This window comes from Balaenoptera musculus, chromosome 6 (genome assembly GCF_009873245.2).
Source record: "Balaenoptera musculus isolate JJ_BM4_2016_0621 chromosome 6, mBalMus1.pri.v3, whole genome shotgun sequence".
Classification (NCBI taxonomy): Eukaryota; Metazoa; Chordata; class Mammalia; order Artiodactyla; family Balaenopteridae; genus Balaenoptera; species Balaenoptera musculus.
The window spans coordinates 14,795,263-14,815,390 of NC_045790.1; the positions used below are offsets into that span (position 1 = coordinate 14,795,263).

The 20,128-nt window shown below is 48.8% G+C and overlaps 1 protein-coding gene and 1 long non-coding RNA gene across 7 annotated transcripts in view; both read right to left on the minus strand.

Moving 5' to 3' along the window:
* Positions 1-3,968: 3,968 nt before the first annotated feature.
* LOC118897541 lies at positions 3,969-6,430 on the minus strand. Its single transcript, XR_005020454.1, has 2 exons — positions 6,040-6,430; positions 3,969-5,091 (listed from the first exon to the last, which is right to left on the minus strand). It is a non-coding gene; the product is annotated as an uncharacterized LOC118897541 (long non-coding RNA).
* A 171-nt stretch (positions 6,431-6,601) lies between these two features.
* The window catches only part of SLC25A37 (solute carrier family 25 member 37), a 42,904-nt gene continuing 29,377 nt past the window's right edge, over positions 6,602-20,128 (minus strand). Inside the window, exons 2-4 of one of the 6 annotated variants that reach the window (XM_036856382.1) lie at positions 11,666-11,894; positions 9,588-9,644; positions 6,602-7,697 (exon numbers count right to left, since the gene is read on the minus strand). In XM_036856382.1, the coding sequence (XP_036712277.1) occupies positions 7,177-7,697; positions 9,588-9,644; positions 11,666-11,894 (807 nt within the window). In that variant the 3' untranslated portion in view covers positions 6,602-7,176. Of the gene's footprint in view, positions 7,698-9,587; positions 9,645-10,424; positions 11,582-11,665; positions 11,895-20,128 lie in introns of those variants that run through there. The other 5 variants (XM_036856387.1, XM_036856386.1, XM_036856385.1 and 2 more) reach the window with 5 other exon arrangements.

The following is a 20,128-nucleotide window of genomic DNA, read 5'->3' on the forward strand; positions in this document are numbered from 1 at the left end:
TGGACTTCAACTGCCTTGGGTCAGAGACCCAGACATCTCCAGTATGATCTTGATTTTATAGTTTTTCTTCTCACATAGGACTTTCAGATGACAGCAGGCACAGGCTGGGCTATCCTTCCTAAGGTGGCACTTGTGTCCTCTCAGAAGTGGTGCTGGCGGTTCTCCCCGGCTGTCCCACCTGCCATAGAAAGTGAAAGATCACGACTGCCACGTGTAACTAAAAACATGAGCAAAGATTTTCTTAAAGAAGCCATGTCAACAGGAAACTAAAATGGAATTCTAAACCGTGGATATGCCATCGCATAACCACCCCTTCACAAAAGGGGGCTTACGTGTTCCCCAAAGTAAGGTTACTTTTAGGAGGAAAGGCTAGAGAAATGAGTAAGCTTGGAAGTATTCTCGAATTTTATAAATGTATTGGGGAGTCCACATTTTAAACAATGTATCTGACCCAGGACTCCTGATGAAACTTCCTTGGTTCCCACTAGAACACCAGGGTAGCTCGGATGCTCTATAAATCACTTAACTTCTTGATAGATATCCAGTTTGCTTCCAGATTTGACTTCTGTGAACAAGCCTGGGATGGGCATTTCTGATTACTTGCCTGATTATTGCCTTAGGTGGCTACTGGAATATTCTGTCAGGTATATTAGGAATGGCGCTTGGAGGGCAAGCAGCTGAACCTGGGGGAGGTGGGATTTAGCAAGGAATCAGAAGAGGCAAGTGTAAAGGGGAGGGGAGACAAACCAGGGACAAAGAGGGCAAGAGCAAGGAGAGACAATCTGGGAATTTGTAAATGACTGTCACTGCTTTTACATCATACCTACCCCAGTCGAATGGATGACTCCTCCTCCTGTGAAAAAGCCTCACCTCTTGGCTATCTTCATAGTTTTCTGACCACTCCAGTCTCTCCTGGTCCCCATTTCTCTCCTCACTATTAAATGTAAGCATTGCACACGGTTCTTGCCCTGCCCTGTTCAGGAGATTAGACCTCAGGGTCTTATATGTCCATTAGCTGTTCTCTTTCTCTTTATTCCCTAAATCTGGCACTGGCATATGCAGGTTAGCCTATTCTTAAAGTCAATAAGCACCGGGGAGCCCTGGAAGGTTTTGAGCAAGCGAGTAACATGGTGAGTAGCATGGTAAGGGAGTAGCATGGTAAGGGAGTAGCATGGTAAGGGAGTAGCATGGTAAGGGAGTAGCATGGTAAGGGAGTACCATGGTAAGGGAGTATCATGGTAAGGGAGTACCATGGTAAGTGAGTAGCAGGGTAAGTGAGTAGCACGGTAAGGGAGTAATAACGTAAGTAACATGGTAAGCCTCCGGCAGGAGGGGCCAAAGTCTCTTGGGGTTAGGAGAAGAGTAGTTGAGATCTGGGAGATCTCCAGCCAGCACCTGAACACCTAGATCTGGAGCTCAGAAGAGAAGTGGGAGCGCTATCTCCCACATCTGGGAATCATCTTTCCAGGGGGGCTGGGTGAAGCTGTGAGGGCAGATCAGCACCAAGAGGGGTGGAGAGTCAGGAGTTCCAAAGGCAAAACCTTCCCAAGCAGTCATCCTTAGGAGGCCCGGAAAGCAACAAAGAAGGTAGTCAGGGTGTGGCCTGAAGAAGGGCAGGGAACGAACACCAAGAGGGTGTGGGGGGTGAAGAGGCAGCTCTGGCCAAGAGCTCAGCTCATGTTGAGCATGCCCAGGGAGGAGGAGGACCGAGGGGAGCCCAACGGCTCTAGAGACGAGGCACTTCCTCCACCACCTGCTTCTCCTCCCAGCCAGGTCTCCCTCCTGACACGGCCACTGCCCTCAGCCAGCCCATGCTCACCTTGCCCTGCAGCCACGCCCCGCCCCAAGCTCCACTGTACACTCTCATGAGCCACACTCATTCTGTTCCAGTCTCCCCTGCCTTTCCCTCAGTCACCCCTCTTCTGGGCAACTTCACTGTGACACAAATCGACCATCTCCCAGCCTCCTTGGTATCCCATCTCCAGTCCATCCTGTTACTTCCGCCAGATGACTCTTCCTAAAGCTGAGCTCCAGTCATGGTGTCCTCCACCTCAGAGACCCTTAATGACTCCCCATTACCCACTGATTCAAGGTCAGATGACAGTCAAAGCTCATATTTGCAGCTCTGCACCGGGGTTTCTCCTACAAGGCCCTTATGGCTCAACCCAGCTGTTCTCCCGAACGGTACTCTTTACTCTTAGGCCATGCATGCATTCTGCCTTAGACCAGAGCCAAGCCTTTATTTCTCTGTAAGCAGTACTAGCCCCCCTCCACCCCCACCCCCCCCACCAGGGGCCGTGTCTGTCTCTTGGACAACCCTAGGCTTCTTATATTCTTCTCTGTGGTGTCTGTTGCATTTAGGTCACTCGAGCGGGCAGAAGTGGAGTCTCTCCCAGAAGAGGTGGGAACTGGAACAGAATGGAGAGCTTGGCCCGGGAGGAAAGGGAAGGCCTTCCCTTCATGGCTTATTCTGGGCTGGAATTTAAAGAGCGTGGATGGGCTGGAAAGGACTCCTAAGTGATGAAGACGGTCTCTGTCGTAGGAGGAACCAGGAGCTCCAGCACTAGAGGGGACCCCGGGTCGAAGACAAAAAGTGCATCCAGCATCTCTTTCACTCAGTGAAACTTCAGCGAATATCACACACCAAGCCCCGTGCTATGTGCCGATAGTGGTGGACAGGTAAGCTGCCTCTTCAAAAAGAGAGAGCCCTGATTTATAGCACCGGCCTATTTCTGTGGTGTAAACATCCCTACCATTGCTGATTTCAAGCTACCAACGTGACACTACCGAATTCGAAGCTGGGAAAAAATGCGCACAGTCAGCTCTGGGGAGCTGGTGCAGGACAGAACGGCACCCCACTGGTGGGGACAGAGCTCGGGATTGGATGGCTATTAAGTGTCTCATGGAGCCTGGTCTAAAGGTATCGAGTTACTGTTTTACTTCCACGGCGGCCTCCACTACCATCTTTGTGGGTCTCGATTTGATGTCTTCCCTTACATTCTTCTATTAGACTGTATGGCCTGAAAGGGTGGGAACCCCACTGACACTTGGCTCTGGTCCCCAGGGCACCAGGCACGGTGCTCTGCTCGTGGGAGGCGCTCTGGATTTGCTGGCAGGTGGACTCCATGGGGCAGGGAGAGAAATCTGCTGAATGGGTACATACGCACTGGATGCCCCCCGGCCTGGAGTGGAGGCAATCAACAAGCCACAAGGCAGCTTTGAGAAGCACAGTGCTGGCCTTTGGTAAAAGTGCAAAGCAGGAGGTTTACCTACAGCCTTCTCCGCTCTCTGATCAGCACCGCTGCCCACCTCCTGGCACCACTGCCCATGGCTGGTTCTCAAGCCTGACCTCAACCCTGACTCCCCACCCTCACTAAAGTCTTTGGCGGTTATGCTGAAAGCAGGCGCTCTGACCTCCCAAACTATGATGAGTCAAGAGCTGTCCCTGGCTTTTCAAAGGGGTCCGAGACCCCCCCAGCCCCACTCTCAACTCCAGAATAGGTCTAGTTCCTGGTCTAAGCTGTGCTCTTTAGGAAGTATGTGTGGATTCTGGTCATCCTCGGGGTCTTCCGTGTAGAGGGACCCTGATTAAGCCTCCATAAAGGGATGAGCGAGAGAAAACAGGCATGAGCGTGCCAGGCATCAGGGCTGGGCATCCCAGGTACCGGCAGCCTCTCACACTCATGGTCCCACAAGGATAGAAGAGCTGCCACCCTCCCCAGCAGAGCGAGCAAAGCCATGGAGGCTCCCAGCCCTGCCCCATCATCTCACGTGACCATCCCTAGGTTGGCCGAGGCGGCCACCTGCTTCCATTTTGGTAAGAGGGCTGAGGGGCACTTTCCATCGAAGCCATAGATCCTGGTCCTTAATGCACCAGACTGCAGGAGGCACAAGCCCCATGAATTAGGTTCCCTTCCTCCATCCACTTCCCTCTTATTTCAACATTCCCACCAAAGAGCCCACAACACTTCAAAGATCAAGGCTTTATTTTCTGTAGCTCCAGTGTCACAACTGTAGCAGCATATCAGAAATATCCCCACACAGAAACACACATTTCTCCCCTTCTTCCAGGAACTGGTGACAATCAAGAGGCAGAAACCATGATATTTACGACAGGAATTTAAGAAAGGACACTGGCCCACCCTAGTAACATACATCGTGCATCTCGCAGGTGGGAAGCAGCAGTACATTTGTATTGAACAGGCACAATCATCCTTAAATAAAGTTAAATAAAACCTTAATGGCATAACAATGTGTTGCCAGTGCAGCCTTAGGGGGGACTTTGGAGGACAGCTCTTGGAACAAGACATCAGCATTTAAAAAAAAATAAAAGAAAAAGAAACCACACAAAAGGACGCAGGCCAGTATCTAGCGAGTTTCGATCCAAAGTTAAGAAAAAAATAGTCATGGATTGAAGATTTATCCCATTTGAAAAAAAAATCAATTTTTTAATTCTAAAAAGTAAAACTCAGATGTATGAGGGGTTGGATCTCAAATCATGGTCTGGACAGAAGTCACTGTTATTGAGTATTGTACTCAAGTGGCATTGCTGGGCGGCAGATGACACCCCAATGACACCAAAGACACCAGTGACCAAGTTTGTGCCGTGACTGACTACATTAGGTTGGTCATCGCCAGGGGTCGGGGATGGGGAGAACATGTTCCTATTTCGTTCTTGGCCAAGTCAAAGTCACAGTCAACTGGGCTGCAGTCTGCACGGGGCAGCAAGACAAGCTTTGGAGCTCAGGGTGATGGGGGGGGGCGGTGGTTACCTCCCACAAAATTCATGACCACTTCTATTTGTTCAGCGCTTCACAACTTTCAAAGCTCTTTCAGATACATCGCTCGTTCAGCCTCTGGAAGACCCAGTGGGGAAGGCAGGACAGGTGGCATCACCCCCATTTCCCAGCCGATCCCTACACACTGGGAAAGGAAAGCCGGGATCAGACCTTCCGACTCTGAAATCTGGAGACTCTATCTCTCCTGACCCAAAGGAGGTCACCCAGAGAAGTGAGCCGTTTTCCTTCCTCAATACCATCGAAAACAAAATCCCGTAAGAAATAAGGAATATTTTGCAGCAGCGTGGTGTATCTGAAGTGGACAAAAAGGAGTGGTTGGATAATTACTTTAGGATTCGATCTAGATTTTCTTCCATTTGCAAAATGTTAACACTGACGGGGTATATGTTTAGAGAGATGTCAACACTTCCCCCAGCAGTTTGGTCTCCGTGGGCTTTTGGCATCCCTGAGTGGGCAAGCTCGCTGCAACTGATTTCCACCGGGGATGGGGGTGGGCTAACTCCGAGGCAGGACAGGTCAGCAGGCAGGCCCCCCAGCCCAGGAGAAGACCCTGCTCATCGGGGCACGTGTGGGAGCTGCCTGACGTGGGTCTCTGCTGTCCCTGACCTGCAAACTACTCCCAGAGGTTCTGAGATGCAAAAGTCCCAGCACCACCTGAGTTCATCCCAGGAGTCACGGCATCCAAAGGAGCCGGGTCTGAGCCTCGGTGAGAATGCACGATGTGGACCGTGCCTAAGGCGAAGGCCGAAAGGCGAAGGGCAAAGGGTCAAGGTCAGGACCAGGCCGGCCAGAATGAAAACACACACGTGCTTCCTGCTCATTTTGAAACACAGCTCTAAAGGAAACTGTGAATCCACTGGGTCTTTCCTCGGAGAGAGGCCTGGGAAGGCTTGGCTGGAGGAAACAGGCTTGCGTCTGCTCTCAGGGATCATCTGGCTCAGATAGGCCATTTCAGGAAACAAGGCATCGTGTTCTCAGCTGGCGCGGACCAAGCAAGGCCAAAGATGGTTCAAGAGGCATCCTGACTGAGCACGAGGGCCCGGGTCCCTTGCGCTGCGGGGCTGGGGAGCCTGGCCTGTCCCTGCGCGGTGAGAGGCTCTTAAGGGGGAAATTTGTGATGGGCAGGTGTACAGACAAATGCCGTAGATATGCTTGCTGTGGTTTTTAAAACCCCTAAAACTGCACAGGGAAACATAGGAGATCAGGAGATTTAGTCAAACACACACACAGACAAGAATACCTGAAGTGCCTGGGTTAAAAGACTGTTGGAGAATGAAGTCCAAGCATCAAGGTAGGATTTGTCACACTTGCCCGCCCAACAAGTGGCCAAGCGTTGGCATTTCAAGGGCTTTTAAGTGCTGGCCCCGCGAGGCATACATTCACGTCACCCACAAGGGAAGGAAATGGTTTCAGTAAGTGTAAGACCAGCCGCCCTAATTCCACTGGGGGCCACTGTGCTCCAGTGTGAGCCGCGCTGACGCCCAGTACGTGTGTGCACACGGGCGAGCACACAGCAAGAGGAAAAGCCCCAGGGCCAGATCTTTGGTCCTGGAATTTCTAGGAAAAGACAAAGGGAAAAGGCACATGAAGGTGACTGATTAAGAAAAAAAAAAAAAAAGTAGCTAAAAGTATTATATCATAATTTTGACTTTTTTTTCAACGTACCATTTTCCCCTATGAAAAGAAAATTCAAAATATAAACCTTATATTTATTATTTTACATTCAAGTGGAACTTCCATCTGGGGGTGGGGGGGCTCAACACAATTTTAGACCACGTGGAGCAATGTATTACTTTGGTGCCTTTTGACTTAACCCGATGGAAGAATTCAGCTATTTTTTTTTTTTTTTAAACAGCTTTATATTCCCAGCTGTAACACTTGCTTGTACACACACAGAGGCACACACGCAAATCCAACAACTTCTACATAGAAAAATAAAGGATAAACATTATCCATCTATTTGATACTGTGTACTGGAACTTCTATATACATAATTTTTTTTTTTCCTCTTTAATGTTTTCAGTCACTGCACATTTTCTTCCCTCCTGGGTGATCTACGTACGATTCTAGGGGAGGAGATGCTATACTGAAGCAGAAAAGCTACATCGCTCTCGGGGGCAGGGGGAGGAAGAGAGAAAGCACTTTCTCGCTCCCCTGCCAGTCTTTCAACACTTTCTACCACCTGGGATATCCCTGCGGACGGACGGCCATCGTGTAAGCGGCTGTCCCGTCCTCCCCTCTCTCTAAGGCGTCAGGGAGCAGATCCTGCCAACACCCTGCCCTGATAATCTTGGTGTGAGGGCAGGGGAAGGGGATCAGTCAGGGAAAGCCTTTGCACGATCAAAGATTCTGGCATCACTTCCCACAGCCCGTTCCTTTAGTACGGAGTTCGATTCTCCAGCTTGTGCTTGGTGAGGAAGTACTTGAAGAACTCATAGACGGACCAGGAGATGGCAGTGGATGGCATCTGGTAGATGACGCGGGCCTGCACGCCCTTGAAGTAGCCGGGCAGGCCGTTGAGCTGGTACACCGTCCGGAAGGCGTTGGCCATGCCCGACAGCCGGCCGCTGACGTTGGCCAGGTGGAGGGCCATGTTCTCCTGAGTGTTGAGGAGGGTTTTACAAACGTCCAGAGGGGTGGTGGCGGCTGCAGCCAGGGCCCCGGCCAGCCCGCCTGAGATGATGTGGGACTGCGGGTTGTAGCCCCGGTACGGGTTGATCTGCTCCTGCAGGAGCTCGTAGGTGATGAAGTGGATAGACTGGAATGGAACGTTCATGGTCAGCTGCGTGGTGTAACTCCGGTAGAAGGCCCCCAAGCCCTCCGTCCCCAACACGGTCCGGATGCAGCTGAGGGCCGACCGGTGCGGCGAGTCGTACATCTGCAAGCGCTGCTTCACAACTGTGGGCGGGTCCCGGGTGGTTGGGCTTAGCCCCACCCCAGGCCGGAGGGAGATGGGAAGCCAAGCCATAAAGAGAAACAAGCAAGTTTAGACACATGGGTAACAGGGCACGGGGAGCTAGCACACACCCAGCCCCAGCCCGAGAAACCACCGAGGGCCAGCTCCAGGGCATTCCGTTTATAGACACATGCCTCCGGGATCCAGGGCCAGGAGGTGGCTGTTTCCTGACGTTTCTCCCGCCTGACTCTTGGTTGACGTGGCCCCCAAACCAGGCAGCCACTTCAGACGAGACTGCCCGAGCTGATCCCCCAGGCCCTAGCTGCCTCGGGCTTCACGCACGCTGAAGAGTCTAGACCCTGCTCCTGGCTCCTCTGCCCTCTTCCCTCCCAGTACGTCTACTGGGCACGTGTCCCGTCCTTCATTCTCAGTGGTCTGTACCTCTGACAGTGTTTTTAGCTTCTGGGTCTCAGTGCTCTTGGAAGAGACACTAGAATGATATCGGCCCAAGTTCAATGGCAAACTCCAGTGAGGACCCTGGCTTTACTAATACAAAAGTAACTGGTGGGTCAAAGGACATGGGGCAAATACTTAGAATTTTAATTGTCCCCACGCATTGCAAGATAAACACATACAGCGTGCTTTACTTTTACAGAAATAAAGTCCTTAAAACGATATAATGTCAAGGAGAAGAGGGTGGAGTTGAACCTCATTTTTCTCTCCTTTAAAAAAATAGAAATAAAATTCTTGCCTGGTTGACATGGGCTAACTTACTGCTCATTGACTATGAATTGCCTTAAACACACAGAAAAAGCAGCCCACCTCCCAATCTGACCCATATATCCCTGAAAGTCAGAACAAGTTTCCCATCTGCTAAGGCACGGGAGGCAGCTGAGAGCAAATAAATTGTAACCTTAAAAGACAAAACCAGACAAACTTATAACACAGGATTTAAAATGCTGCACTTTTTAACCTCTGATTCTCCCTTCTGGCAAGGGACCATTTTCAGAGAGAGGAGGAAAAGGGAGAGAGTCCTACATCTCACACAGAGAATAACCCAGCTGAAGGTATGCCCAGCACCGGGTCCAAAAGCTCCTCACTATTCAGACCCAAGTTGGCTGAGGACGCGAGGATATTGAAAAAGCTGACAGAACTCGTCTGCACAGCTAAGAATTGCTTTATAATGCTCCCAAAATTCAAAAGGAAAAAAAAAAAGAAGGTAACGTGGGAGGAGACAGCTACAACAAAATGGCCAAATATTAATTTATGAAGTAGAGCGATACACACATGCGGGGTTCACCATACTCTTCTCCCTACATTCGCCTGTTTGAAATTTTCCATAATAATTTCAAATTTCTTTTAAAAAAGCAAATTGAACATAAGCCCATAAACCCTAATGAATGGCCTCAGACAGGTTCCTTCTAAATTCGTCTATGGTTGATAATGGTGAACAAGGGCCCAGTGGGGTGTGTGTGTGTGCACATGTGTACGCATGTGAGCACACACAGGTTTCAGAGTAGTGCAAACGCACACAAAAGAATTGCCAGGAGAGCCTGTTAAGCAGATATCCTGTCTCTACCCCCTGAGATTCTGGTTTAGTAGGTCTGGGGTGGAACCTGAGAATCACCATGTTTAACATGCTCCCAGGAGACACTGATGTTACTGGTCTGTGGATCACACCCTGAGTAGCTCTGTTTAAGTGAACCGGAATCCCAGAGCTCAAATGCTCACGTGCCTTCTCGAGGCCTTTGAGAACATGGTACGAATTCTCCTGCTTATTCTGACTGGGGACCAGGAGTTCCCTTGCCCGACCTTCTGTCCCCACCCCCCAACTTTGCTCCTGCCCCTCTGCGCATCCCCTATTGCCACGCCCTGGGACCATGAAACATTACCTTCTGCTGGATTCATTACCGCATCGTGGAGCAGGGTGGCCATACTCCCAGCTATCCCTGCAAAACAAACTCCAGAAAATTACCCTCTGGGACCAGGGGTTCTGAGGAAGTTCCTGGAACCCTGGACCTTGCTTTCTAAGAAGCAAAACTCACTACCAACTCCACCCAGGTGAGCATTGAGTCTTAAAACTCTAAAGTGATCATGGAAAATACTGGATAAAAATAAGGAAGGTAACACAGGCACCGTTACTCACATTTCAATCCTGCAGAACCTCATTTTCCCTAGGAAAAGGCTAGACCTGCCAACATTGGATGCTACCAGAAAACACACTTGGTGGCTTTTTCCACCATAGAGATTTTAATTCTCTCTCATCTCTGGCCTTTGCCTACAGATTAACCCACTCTGCCTTTAAGCTGGGGGCAATGGAAGGGGATGATATCATGTATACAGCAGAGAGGGGGCAAAAAGAAGAGAAATCTTTAAGAAAATTCCTTAATAAAATCCAGGCATTTTTTAAAGCAAATGGCCAAGGGAAAAGGGCGTCAGGAAGATCTGCATATGGCAGATTTCCAGGGTGAGTTTGCAAAGTGATGACATGTCTCAGAAATGGCCGAGCCCATCTGAGGGTCTCCTCTGGCCTGGCTTCAAGAACCAGGAACTTCAAAAGCCAGATTCCAGCCTGGAATTTTGCTTTTGGCTCTGGGTTTCCTCCCTCTGTGGGTGACACTGCCCAGTAATTAAGATAACTGCTAAAAGGTGGGAAGAAAGAGGGACACAGGCTAATGCTTCAGAAATGCATATAAATCCCCCTCCCTCCCTCCCTCCCACACGCTTACGATCATTCCCAGAGAGGTCAAAACGCGACCAAAGCACACACCACAGTGAAGCAGTAACAGTGCTGGGCAGAACTTGACATAAACTGGGCTCCGTTCAAACCGCCTTCAAGGGGCTCAGAGACCAAGGAGCTAAAAAGGCAGTTTCAGCAAAAGGAGGACCCTGAGGCCACGAACTTGAGGACAGCATCAAGAGTGCAGATCTTGGTGACGGTCCGGACAAATGCAACTAGGGGCCGATTTTTAAAAAGCAAAACCAATGTCTGCAAACCAGCCAGGTTGGAGTCATTATTACCAGGGTTTGCTGGTGGGAGGGATGCTTTCTGGTTCTGAGTAGAACAAAAAAGAGAAGGGGTAGAAAGTTGTTGCCAGTCACATCTACCTCTCTGTTGCTGAAAAATAAATTTGTTAAAGTTAAGTTCTCCTTATGCCACTAGCCAGAGTCTCACTCCAAACCCAAACAGAAACCAACAAAAGCCAAACCCACAGGAGGCGAAAATAACCACTTGGCAGGGCCCAGTAAGACAAGCCTATATAACAGTTGCCTGCGGCCAGCTCAGGCCACCCCCCACCCTCCTGGTTCCCTCAAAACAACAAAAGAAAACGATTTCAGCCCTTGCTTGCAGAGAGATGCAACAGACGGAAGAGAATGGGGGCGAAATTCCCAAATCCCCAGAAGCTTAGGTGGGAAAGGTCCTCTGCGCAGGAGCAAATCCTTTGTCAGCCATAAAACTTCTTGACCTTTTAAAGCTTAGTTAGATCTTGACGTTGTAGAGACCTGTTGGGCCAGTTTTTAAATAGTCTCAAAGAAGCTGTCCACATAACTTTTTTTTTTTTTTTGGAATCCAGCATTCAAAAGTTTTGTTTCTATTCAGGGTTGTTTGTTTTTTTGTTTTGTTTTGTTTTGTTTTTCTCCCCTAGATCTGATCATTAATTGCTTTTGAATTTTTTTTTTTTTTTTTTTTAAAAAGCAAAAAGGCAAAACCCACTCAACAATGAAACACCTCTGTCACTGATTCTCCCTGGGCTTCAGAGAGCGAAGGAGGGGAATGAAAAAAAGCGCGTGCGCGTGTGTGTGTGCGTGTGTTTGGGTGTGTGTGCACACACAAATCTAGAGTCCTTGATTCATGAGCAAGCGTGGCGGAGATGAGGCATCAGGCTGCTGGGTCACAGGGAGGAGAACCCTGGGGAAGGGTCTGTTGAAGGAGAGACCTTTCTAACTCCAGACAAATGCTTGCAAATACCATTGGCTAGGTGGCTGTTCCCTTGGTGGTGGAAAACGGCATTTAAAGTCCTTTTCATGTTTTCGTAGCAGGCAAAATACAGGGCATGGGCCGGCCCTGCGCCCATCATCATCACGTTGAGGCCTCGCAAGGGTCTCCAGAAGCCTTCAGTCCGTATGATTTTCTTGAGGGCTCCGTAGACACTTGTGTAATGGGCTTTGGGATCTGGATTCAAACTCTGCATTCGTGTCTGGGGGAGGGCGAGAAAAGAAAAGAGTGGGGTTAATGAGGCTGGTCAGGAGGGAAAGGAAGACCCAGGGAGAGAGTGAGAAAAAAACAGGCCATTTTTATAGATTCACAGGATTTCTGGGTGAAGAAAACTTTTATTCTTCTCCTTTCTGGAGTAATCCCCCATCCCTACACACCACACACACGTTCACATGGATTTCATTATGCCCAGCAAAGGAGGTAAAAGATGACAGGCAGGATTTGGAGTAGGAACACCTGCCCAGCCACTGGCAAGCTGTGTGACTTCTGATGAATCCCTTAACCTCTCTGGGCTTCAGGATTTGGCACCAGAGACCAGTTTCCACGGATCGGGGGTAGAGGGGTGGGGGGGATGGTTTCGGGATGATTCAAGGGCATTACATTTACTGTGCACTTTATTTCTATTATTATTACATTGTAATATATAATGAAATAATTATACAACTCACCATAATGCAGACTCAGTGGGAGCCCTGAGCTTGTTTTCCTGTAACTAGATGGTCTCATCTGGGGGTGATGAGACCGCCTCGGCTCCACCTCAGATCATCAGGCACTAGATTCTCATAAGGAGCGTGCAACCTAGATCCCTCACACGTGCAGTTCACACATAGAGGGTCGCGCTCTTATGAGAATCTAATGCCACTGCTTATCTGACAGGAGGCGGAGCTCAGGCGGTAATGCGAGCGATGGGGAGCGGCTGTAAATACAGATGGAGCTGCAGTCACTCACCTGCTGCTCACCTCCTGCTGTGTGGCCCCGGGGGTGGGGACCCCTGAAATAGAAGCATCATTATTATCCAGGGGTTCCCACTCCGGTTCTAAAGTCTTCTGTGCCCTCACTTATCTGAGACCTCTGTGTTGTGAAAGTTCCATTCAGCCCCAACCATAAATCTCCTTGGAATCCTCCATCCCCCACCCCCTCATCTCCTGTAAATACTTTTTACATTTCATCTATACAAGTTAGCACTGAAATATATGGTCTTGTTCTTAATTTCTTCCTATGTATAGTCTTGCCCCCTGGAGGCAAAGACCAACTTTCCCCATCTCTGTCATCCCCATCACACTCCCCAGGCACTTGAGTAGGTGTGAAGGTGAATCTTATATGCCAACAACCCGGCGAGGCCACGGTACCCATGCCGGCTCCAATTATGGCCAAACACTAGTCTACATGTTGCTGTGAACGCATTTTATAGATGAGATTACCATTTAAAGTCAGTAGACTTTGAGTAAAGCAGATTACCCTCCATTGCGTGGGTGGGCCTCATCTAATCAGGTGAAGGCCTGAAGAGGAAAAAAAACTAGTGTCCCCCGAGGAAGAAAGAATTCTGCCTCCAGTCTTTGGTTGTAACATCAACTCTTCCCTGGGTCTCCAGCTGGCCTGGCCTGCAGATTTTGTACTTGCCAGTCTCCACAATCATGTGAACCAATTCTCTCTCTCTCTCTCTCTCTCTCTCTCTCTCCCTCTCTCACACACACACACACAAACATATACACATTATTGGCTCTGTTTCTCTGAAGAGCCCTGACCAGTACAGTAGATAAGAAATATTTGTGGGTAAAAGTACCACACTGGCTCAGTCCTGCAAAAGCAGCATTCCCTCCTCCACTCCCCTCCACCCAACACACACACAGTCTAGATCAGAGGGTCTCCAAACTTTGGTAGGAATACCCTTTTACCTCTAAACAAGACCATAAAGAAACTAATATATAAAATAAAAGAGCTTCTCTGACTGGAAATGGGACAAAAAGTTCTGTGCCCTCCTCTCACTCCTCAAGGCAGAAATCCCCCCCACCAGGAACCCCAGGGCTCAGAGGAACAGCATGAAAACCAAATTAGTGGTGGTTTTCAGACTTAGGATTTTACCAGTTAGTAAAACCACACAGAAAATGGGCACACCGTTGGCAAATTTTCACTTTGCCAAGAAAGGACATAAAAATAATAACAATATAAGCAACAAGCACCACTGCCCTTTATTATAATCATCATTTCGTAAAAGAAAGAACTTTTTTTTATTTTTTGGCCCTGCGGTGCGGCACACGGAATCTTAGTTCCTTGACCAGGGATCGAACCCATGCCTCCTGAAGTGGAAACCTGGAGCCTTAACCACTGGACCACCAGGGAAGTCCCAGGACACCTTTAATGCTTTAAAAAAAAAAAAAAAAAGTAAAGACTACTTCTGACTATAAAATTGGTTTTTAAGTTCAATTTAGCTTTATTAAGTACTAGTTTCCCCTCTTTTCTTCTACCACAGACTGGTGAAAATGCCCCCTGACTCAGCCAGAGGAAGCCGCCAGACACTTGGGTCCCACATTCCCGGGGGGAATGGACAGGGTCAGTGTCCCTGTACCTTTTTGCTTAAGTGTTTTCTATTCTAACCCGTTTCAAAAGGATTTTAGGCAACTTGATAATGCAGGACACATTATAAGCAAACAAGACCAAAGGAAGAAGTGGGTGAGTGTGCCAAGCAGGAAGGTCGCTGACTCATGGCTACAAAACCTGTGCTTTGCTTGTAAGTGTACTGCTGGCCAGAGAAAATAAAGTATACGAAATGCAAAGTGCTCCCTTTGGAAGAGGCAAAACTGGTGCTCCAGGGACGGCAGAGGTTCTCTAGCACTAAATTCTAACGGATATTTGAAATTGCTCAAGCTTTAGAGCAAATGAAGCTTCATATTTCGCCTGGCTTTTTCTTATCACTGCCCCTGATAAAAATCAGGAGCCTGACGCAGGAGGTGGTACAACCAGGTGGCCCAGAAGGCAAGGTCTGCTATCAGACAGAACTGATTCCATCACTTATGGTGTGACCCTGGACAAGGCAGTTAACCTCTCTAAGCTTCAGCTTCCTCTTTTGAGAGAAGGAGTGAGAAAATTAAATGTCTATTACTATCCTTACGGTTAATAACAATAAAGGATTCATCAAGAGGCTAAGTAATACGGTTCTAGTACATGGCCTTCCAGACCGTTCTAAGCTCCGTGGAGCAGGGGCTGTGTCTGTCTGAGTCACAGCACATCTCCAATGCCTATTACAGTGTCTAACTCACAGTGAGGGACCAATAAATATTTGTTGAATGAATGGATACGCAAACACACATGCAACTTAGGGTACCGACTAGGGTGAAGCGGTACTATGTCCCTTATTCACCTCCCCTAAATATAAGCATGCTTTCCTGGAATTACCTGTCCCTCCCAGCACCCTTTATATCTAGAGCTTTCCTTATTGATGAAAAGTTCACATTCGGCTGCATTTCTCAAGCGCAGAGTGTGAGTCTCTGAGCCACAAGAGGAGCAGAGGCACCCTGCCCCCGGGGGCCTACCTGGGGCCTGTCACTAAGAAGTGGCTCCTGCCAGGCCCATTCCCGGAGGAGAGACCCGCCTTGGGGAAGGTCTGCAGCAGCTGCCTGTGCCGCCTCCTCCCGGTTTCTGGCCTGGGGTGGCAAGACCAGCCTATGGAGGACAGCCTTCCTCGGTCCCAGCAGCCCCTTGCAAGCAGGGGTGTGGCAGTGCAAGAAAACACACAGGACTGGAGTGAGGGGCTGAGACACTGGATCCTGGCCCTCACTGGCTCTGACAGGGCCAAGCGGCCTTGGCCATGGCATCTCACCTCTCTGGTCCCCAGTGCCCTCAACTGTAAAGCAAAGGGGAGGGTCAAAACAGCAGCTAATTATCAGAAATCACTTGGGAGGTGCCTAAAAATACCTGTCTGGGCACCACCCCAACACATATGGATTCAACACTTTTTTTTTAATTGAAGTATAGTTGATTTACAATGTCATATTAGTTTCAGGTGTACAGCGAGGTGATTCAGTTCTCTCTCTATATATACACACACATACACACATATATGTATATATGTGTGTATGTATGTGTGTATCTATATCAATATATATATATATTCTTTTTCAGATTCTTTTCCCTTACAGGGAAAAGAATTTTATTTTCCTTATTATAAAATATTGGGTGTAGTTCCCTGCGTTATACAGGAGGTCCCTGTTGGTTACCTATTTTATACACGGTAGTGTGCATATGTTACTCCCAAACTCCTAATCTACCCCACCTTTCCCCTTTGGTAACCGTAACTTTTCTATGTCTGTGGGTCTATTACTGTTTTGTAAATAAGTTCATTGGTATCTTTTGTTAAAAATTTTTAGATTTCACATATAAGTGATATCATATGATTATTTGTCTTTCTCTGTCTGGCTTAGTTTTTTTTTTTAATTCCCCAGATGACCCTGATCTTCACTCACACTTTCAGAGAACTGCTAAATAAAGGCCCCTTCTAGGCCCCAACGCTTTCTAATGACGTCCTTCGCCCGGCCTCGGCAGTAATCGATTCACCTTTGGTCACTTGAGGAGTGGTGAGGGCTGGCTGGGAGGGTGGTGTATGTGGAGAGGCAAAGGCAGGGAGTAGTGGGCACACGGTGCCAAGGCTTTAGAGCCGGCCAGGCTGACATCGCTGGTCTGCATCATCCCAGCTCTGGGACCTCAAGCAGGTTCCTTCATCTTGGGGTACGGGAAAGTCCCCCAGAGAGCTGTTGGCAGACTGAGTGAGGTGGCTTCAGGAAATGCCTGGCTTGGAGTGCAGTCAACGATAATCGTCCCCCCACCTACCTGCCCACTATATACGTGAAGGCACGGCGGGCGGGGGGCGGAGGGCACGGGTGGTCTCTGCCTTACAAAGCTGCTCATGTCAGCCGGCTCACGGAGACTTACAAGGGAAATTTGGGGTTGATTTCTCACCTCCCCCCTCTTTATATGAGGGGTGAGGCAGTTGGAATAAATAAATTTTGAACCAAAACAGATCATCCTATGGAAAAGGACAGCTGGACTTCAGTGGACTTCTCTGTCCTCGGGGAGGCGGGCTACTCAGTGGCAGGCCATATTCAGTGACCCACGCCCGGAACAGCAGCAAGTGGTCCATGAGCGCTGAGGACCCAGGAAGCCCCCTCTCAACCACCACGGCCAGGCTTGGGGCCAGCGCCTCCTTGGTCCTGCAGCACCTTCATTTCTCCAATCTGCCTGCAGGGGGCACCCACTCGGGGTCGGGCGCCAGGAGACCAAGAGGAAATAAACAAGGAAAGTGCGAAGTAAGAGGAGAATGATACGGATTGTCAGAAGGAGCTCAGAAAAGGGAGCAGGAGTGACCCATCTGTACCATCACGTGAGGTCATGAAAGCATCCTCAGAAGGGAGCCTGAGAGAAGCTGAAGGTGGGCAGGTGAGGGTGAGGCTGCAGGGACCAGGGCTGGAGAGCAGATAATCAATACAGTCTCTTGTTTTTCTTTTTCTGTGACAGTGCCCATAAAATGTACAACTGAGGGCTGGGCATTTTCTATCTACCTGTGGACTAGAGAAGGAGAAAAAGTTAGGGGTGAGTGGGAACCACCCAAGTGTCCATCGATAGATGAATGGATAGGCAGAATGTGGTCCACCCGCACAGTGGAATATTATTCACCTTAAAAGAGAAGGAAATTCTGACTTGTGCTATGACGTGGGTGAACCCTGAGGACATGATGCTAAGTGAAATAAGCCAATCACAGAAAGACAAATAGTGTATGATTCCACTTATATGAGGTCCTAGAAACCTCTAATTCAGAGAGACAGAAAGCAGAATGATGGTTGCCAGGAGCTGGGGGGAGCGGATACGGGGAGTTATTGTTTAAAGGGTAGGATTTGGGGTTTGCAAGATGTAGAGTTCTGGGACTTCCCTGGCGGTCCAGTGGTTAAGACTCTGTGCTTCCACTGCAGGGGGCACAACCCCTGGGCCTGGTCAAGGAACTAAAATCCTGCAAGCCACGCGGCCACAACAAATTTTTTAAATTAAAAAAAAAAAAAAAGATGTAGAGTTTTGTGGATGGATGGTGGTGATGGTAGCATAACAATATAAACATACTTAACGCCACTTAACAGGACATTTAAAAATGGTTAAAATGGTACATTTAATGTTATGTGTATTTTACCACAATTAAAAAAAAAAGGTGTGAGGGTGGAGAGAAGGAAAAGAAAATGAATGAATGAAGATGCACAGAGAAAGAGCAGAAATTAAAATAAAATAAAAAAACAAGAAAACGGAGACAGAATTTCACCAACTGCCATTTATGCCCTGAGTTTCAGTTCCTACCTAGCTGTCCAGCTCCCATATTTACAATAAATTCCCATTCTTTGCATTTTAATTCTCCCCTCTTGGAAATTCATAATGCACATTAGCACAATAAAGACCCTGGGAAGTCCTTCAGGAAAGCAGACTGTTGAGCTCTGTTTCAAGGCACTTCTTCAAGGTTTGTCTTTGGCAATGGAAGCCTCGTCTCACTGAATAATCGGTTACACCTTGCATAACTCACTTGAGAAAACACGGCTGCAGCCAATGGCACGGACCCTGGAAGCAGGAAGTGCAGAGATCAGCTCTAGGAGTCAGAGGGACCCCCGGGGCAGCCCCTGCAGAGCATGGGCAGCAGGGAACAGCCTGGAAGACTAGGCCTGGTGGGGGGCCGTGCGGGGGACAAATGAGCAGGACAAGCCCTGTGTGGCGCGTAATGGAGCCTTTTACTCCACATCAACTCGCATAACTGCCGTTCTTCTCAAAGGAACGGGATGGAGGATGGTGCATGGGCCCCAAGATCAGGAGACCTGGGTCTCTGGCCTGCTTCTGCCACTCACTGCATCACCTAAGCAATCCCCCCCCACCCCACCCTACCCCCCCACCCCCAGCTCTAGAACAGTAATTCTACAGGAGGGATCCAAATTTTATTTTTATTTTTTTTTAACGTCTTTATTGGAGTATAATTGCTTTACAATGCTGTGTTAGTTTCTGCTTTATAACAGAGTGAATCAGTTATACATATACATATATCCCCATATCTCTTCCCTCTTGCATCTCCCTCCCACCCTCCCTATCCCACCCCTCTAGGTGGTCACAAAGCACCGAGCTGATCTCCCTGTGCCATGCGGCTGCTTCCCACTAGCTATCTATTTTACGTTTGGTAGTGTATATATGTCCATGCCACTCTCTCACTGTGTCACAGCTTACCCTTCCCCCTCCCCATATCCTCAAGTCCATTCTCTAGTAGGTCTGTGTCTTTTTTTTTTTTAATAAATCCATTTCTTTAGTTTTAATTTATTTATTTATGGCTGTGTTGGGTCTTCGTTTCTGTGCGAGGGCTTTCTCTAGTTGCGGCAAGTGGGGGCCACTCTTCATCGCGGTGCGCGGGCCTCTCACTATCGCGGCCTCTCTTGTTGCGGAGCACAGGCTCCAGACGCGCAGGCTCAGTGGTTGTGGCTCACGGGCCTAGTTGCTCCGTGGCATGTGGGATCCTCCCAGACCAGGGATCGAACCCGTGTCCCCTGCATTGGCAGGCACATTCTCAACCACTGCGCCACCAGGGAAGCCCCTAGGTCTGTGTCTTTATTCCCGTCTTACCACTAGGTTCTTCATGACCTTTTTTTTTTTTTTTTCCTTAGATTCCATTTATATGTGTTAGCATACGGTATTTGTTTTTCTCTTTCTGACTTACTTCACTCTGTATGACAGACTCTAACTCCATCCACCTCACTTAAACCAATTCCATCAACTGCCAGCAAGATCAGGATGGAGGGGTCAAGCCCCTTCCTCAAATTCTCCCCTAAGAAGACAAAACAGGACAAGCCTACCTTGTAGGCCTGTACTCTCTCTTTCTTTCTTTCTTTTTCTTTTTTTTTTTTTTTTGCCACGCCTGCAGTGGAAGCACAGAGTCTCAACCACTAGACCACCAGGGAAGTCCTGGCCTGTTCTCTCGCACTGAGAGGGCAGGGAGGGAGTGGAAAATGTGTGTTCCGCCCCAGGTAAGCTCGAAGGATCATATAACAGGAGCTGCAAGGGCTGGGCAGAGAGCACATCTAGCTTATTAGCACCTGCCTTTTCTGCTGGGAAACTGGAGCCCAGAACGGAAAAGGGACTTGCCCAAGGGCACATGGATAAGAAGTCACGGATCTGGGCCCACCAGAAAGAAGAGGGCAAGCTGAGTCTGGCAGGGAGTCCTCGGACCTCCCCAGGGATCCCGCAGAGGCCAAGCCAGCCTGGCCCCAGCCGCTGCAGCGTCACTTGGCCACTGTCCTCCCACCTGACCTGGACACGGCTGGGGATTCCCAATCTTTCTTTCCGAATTTCTCAAAAATAAAAACCAAGTAATAAGATAAAAAAAAAAAACAAAAAAAACTTCCTAGGACAAGTGGCACTTTCAAGACCAGA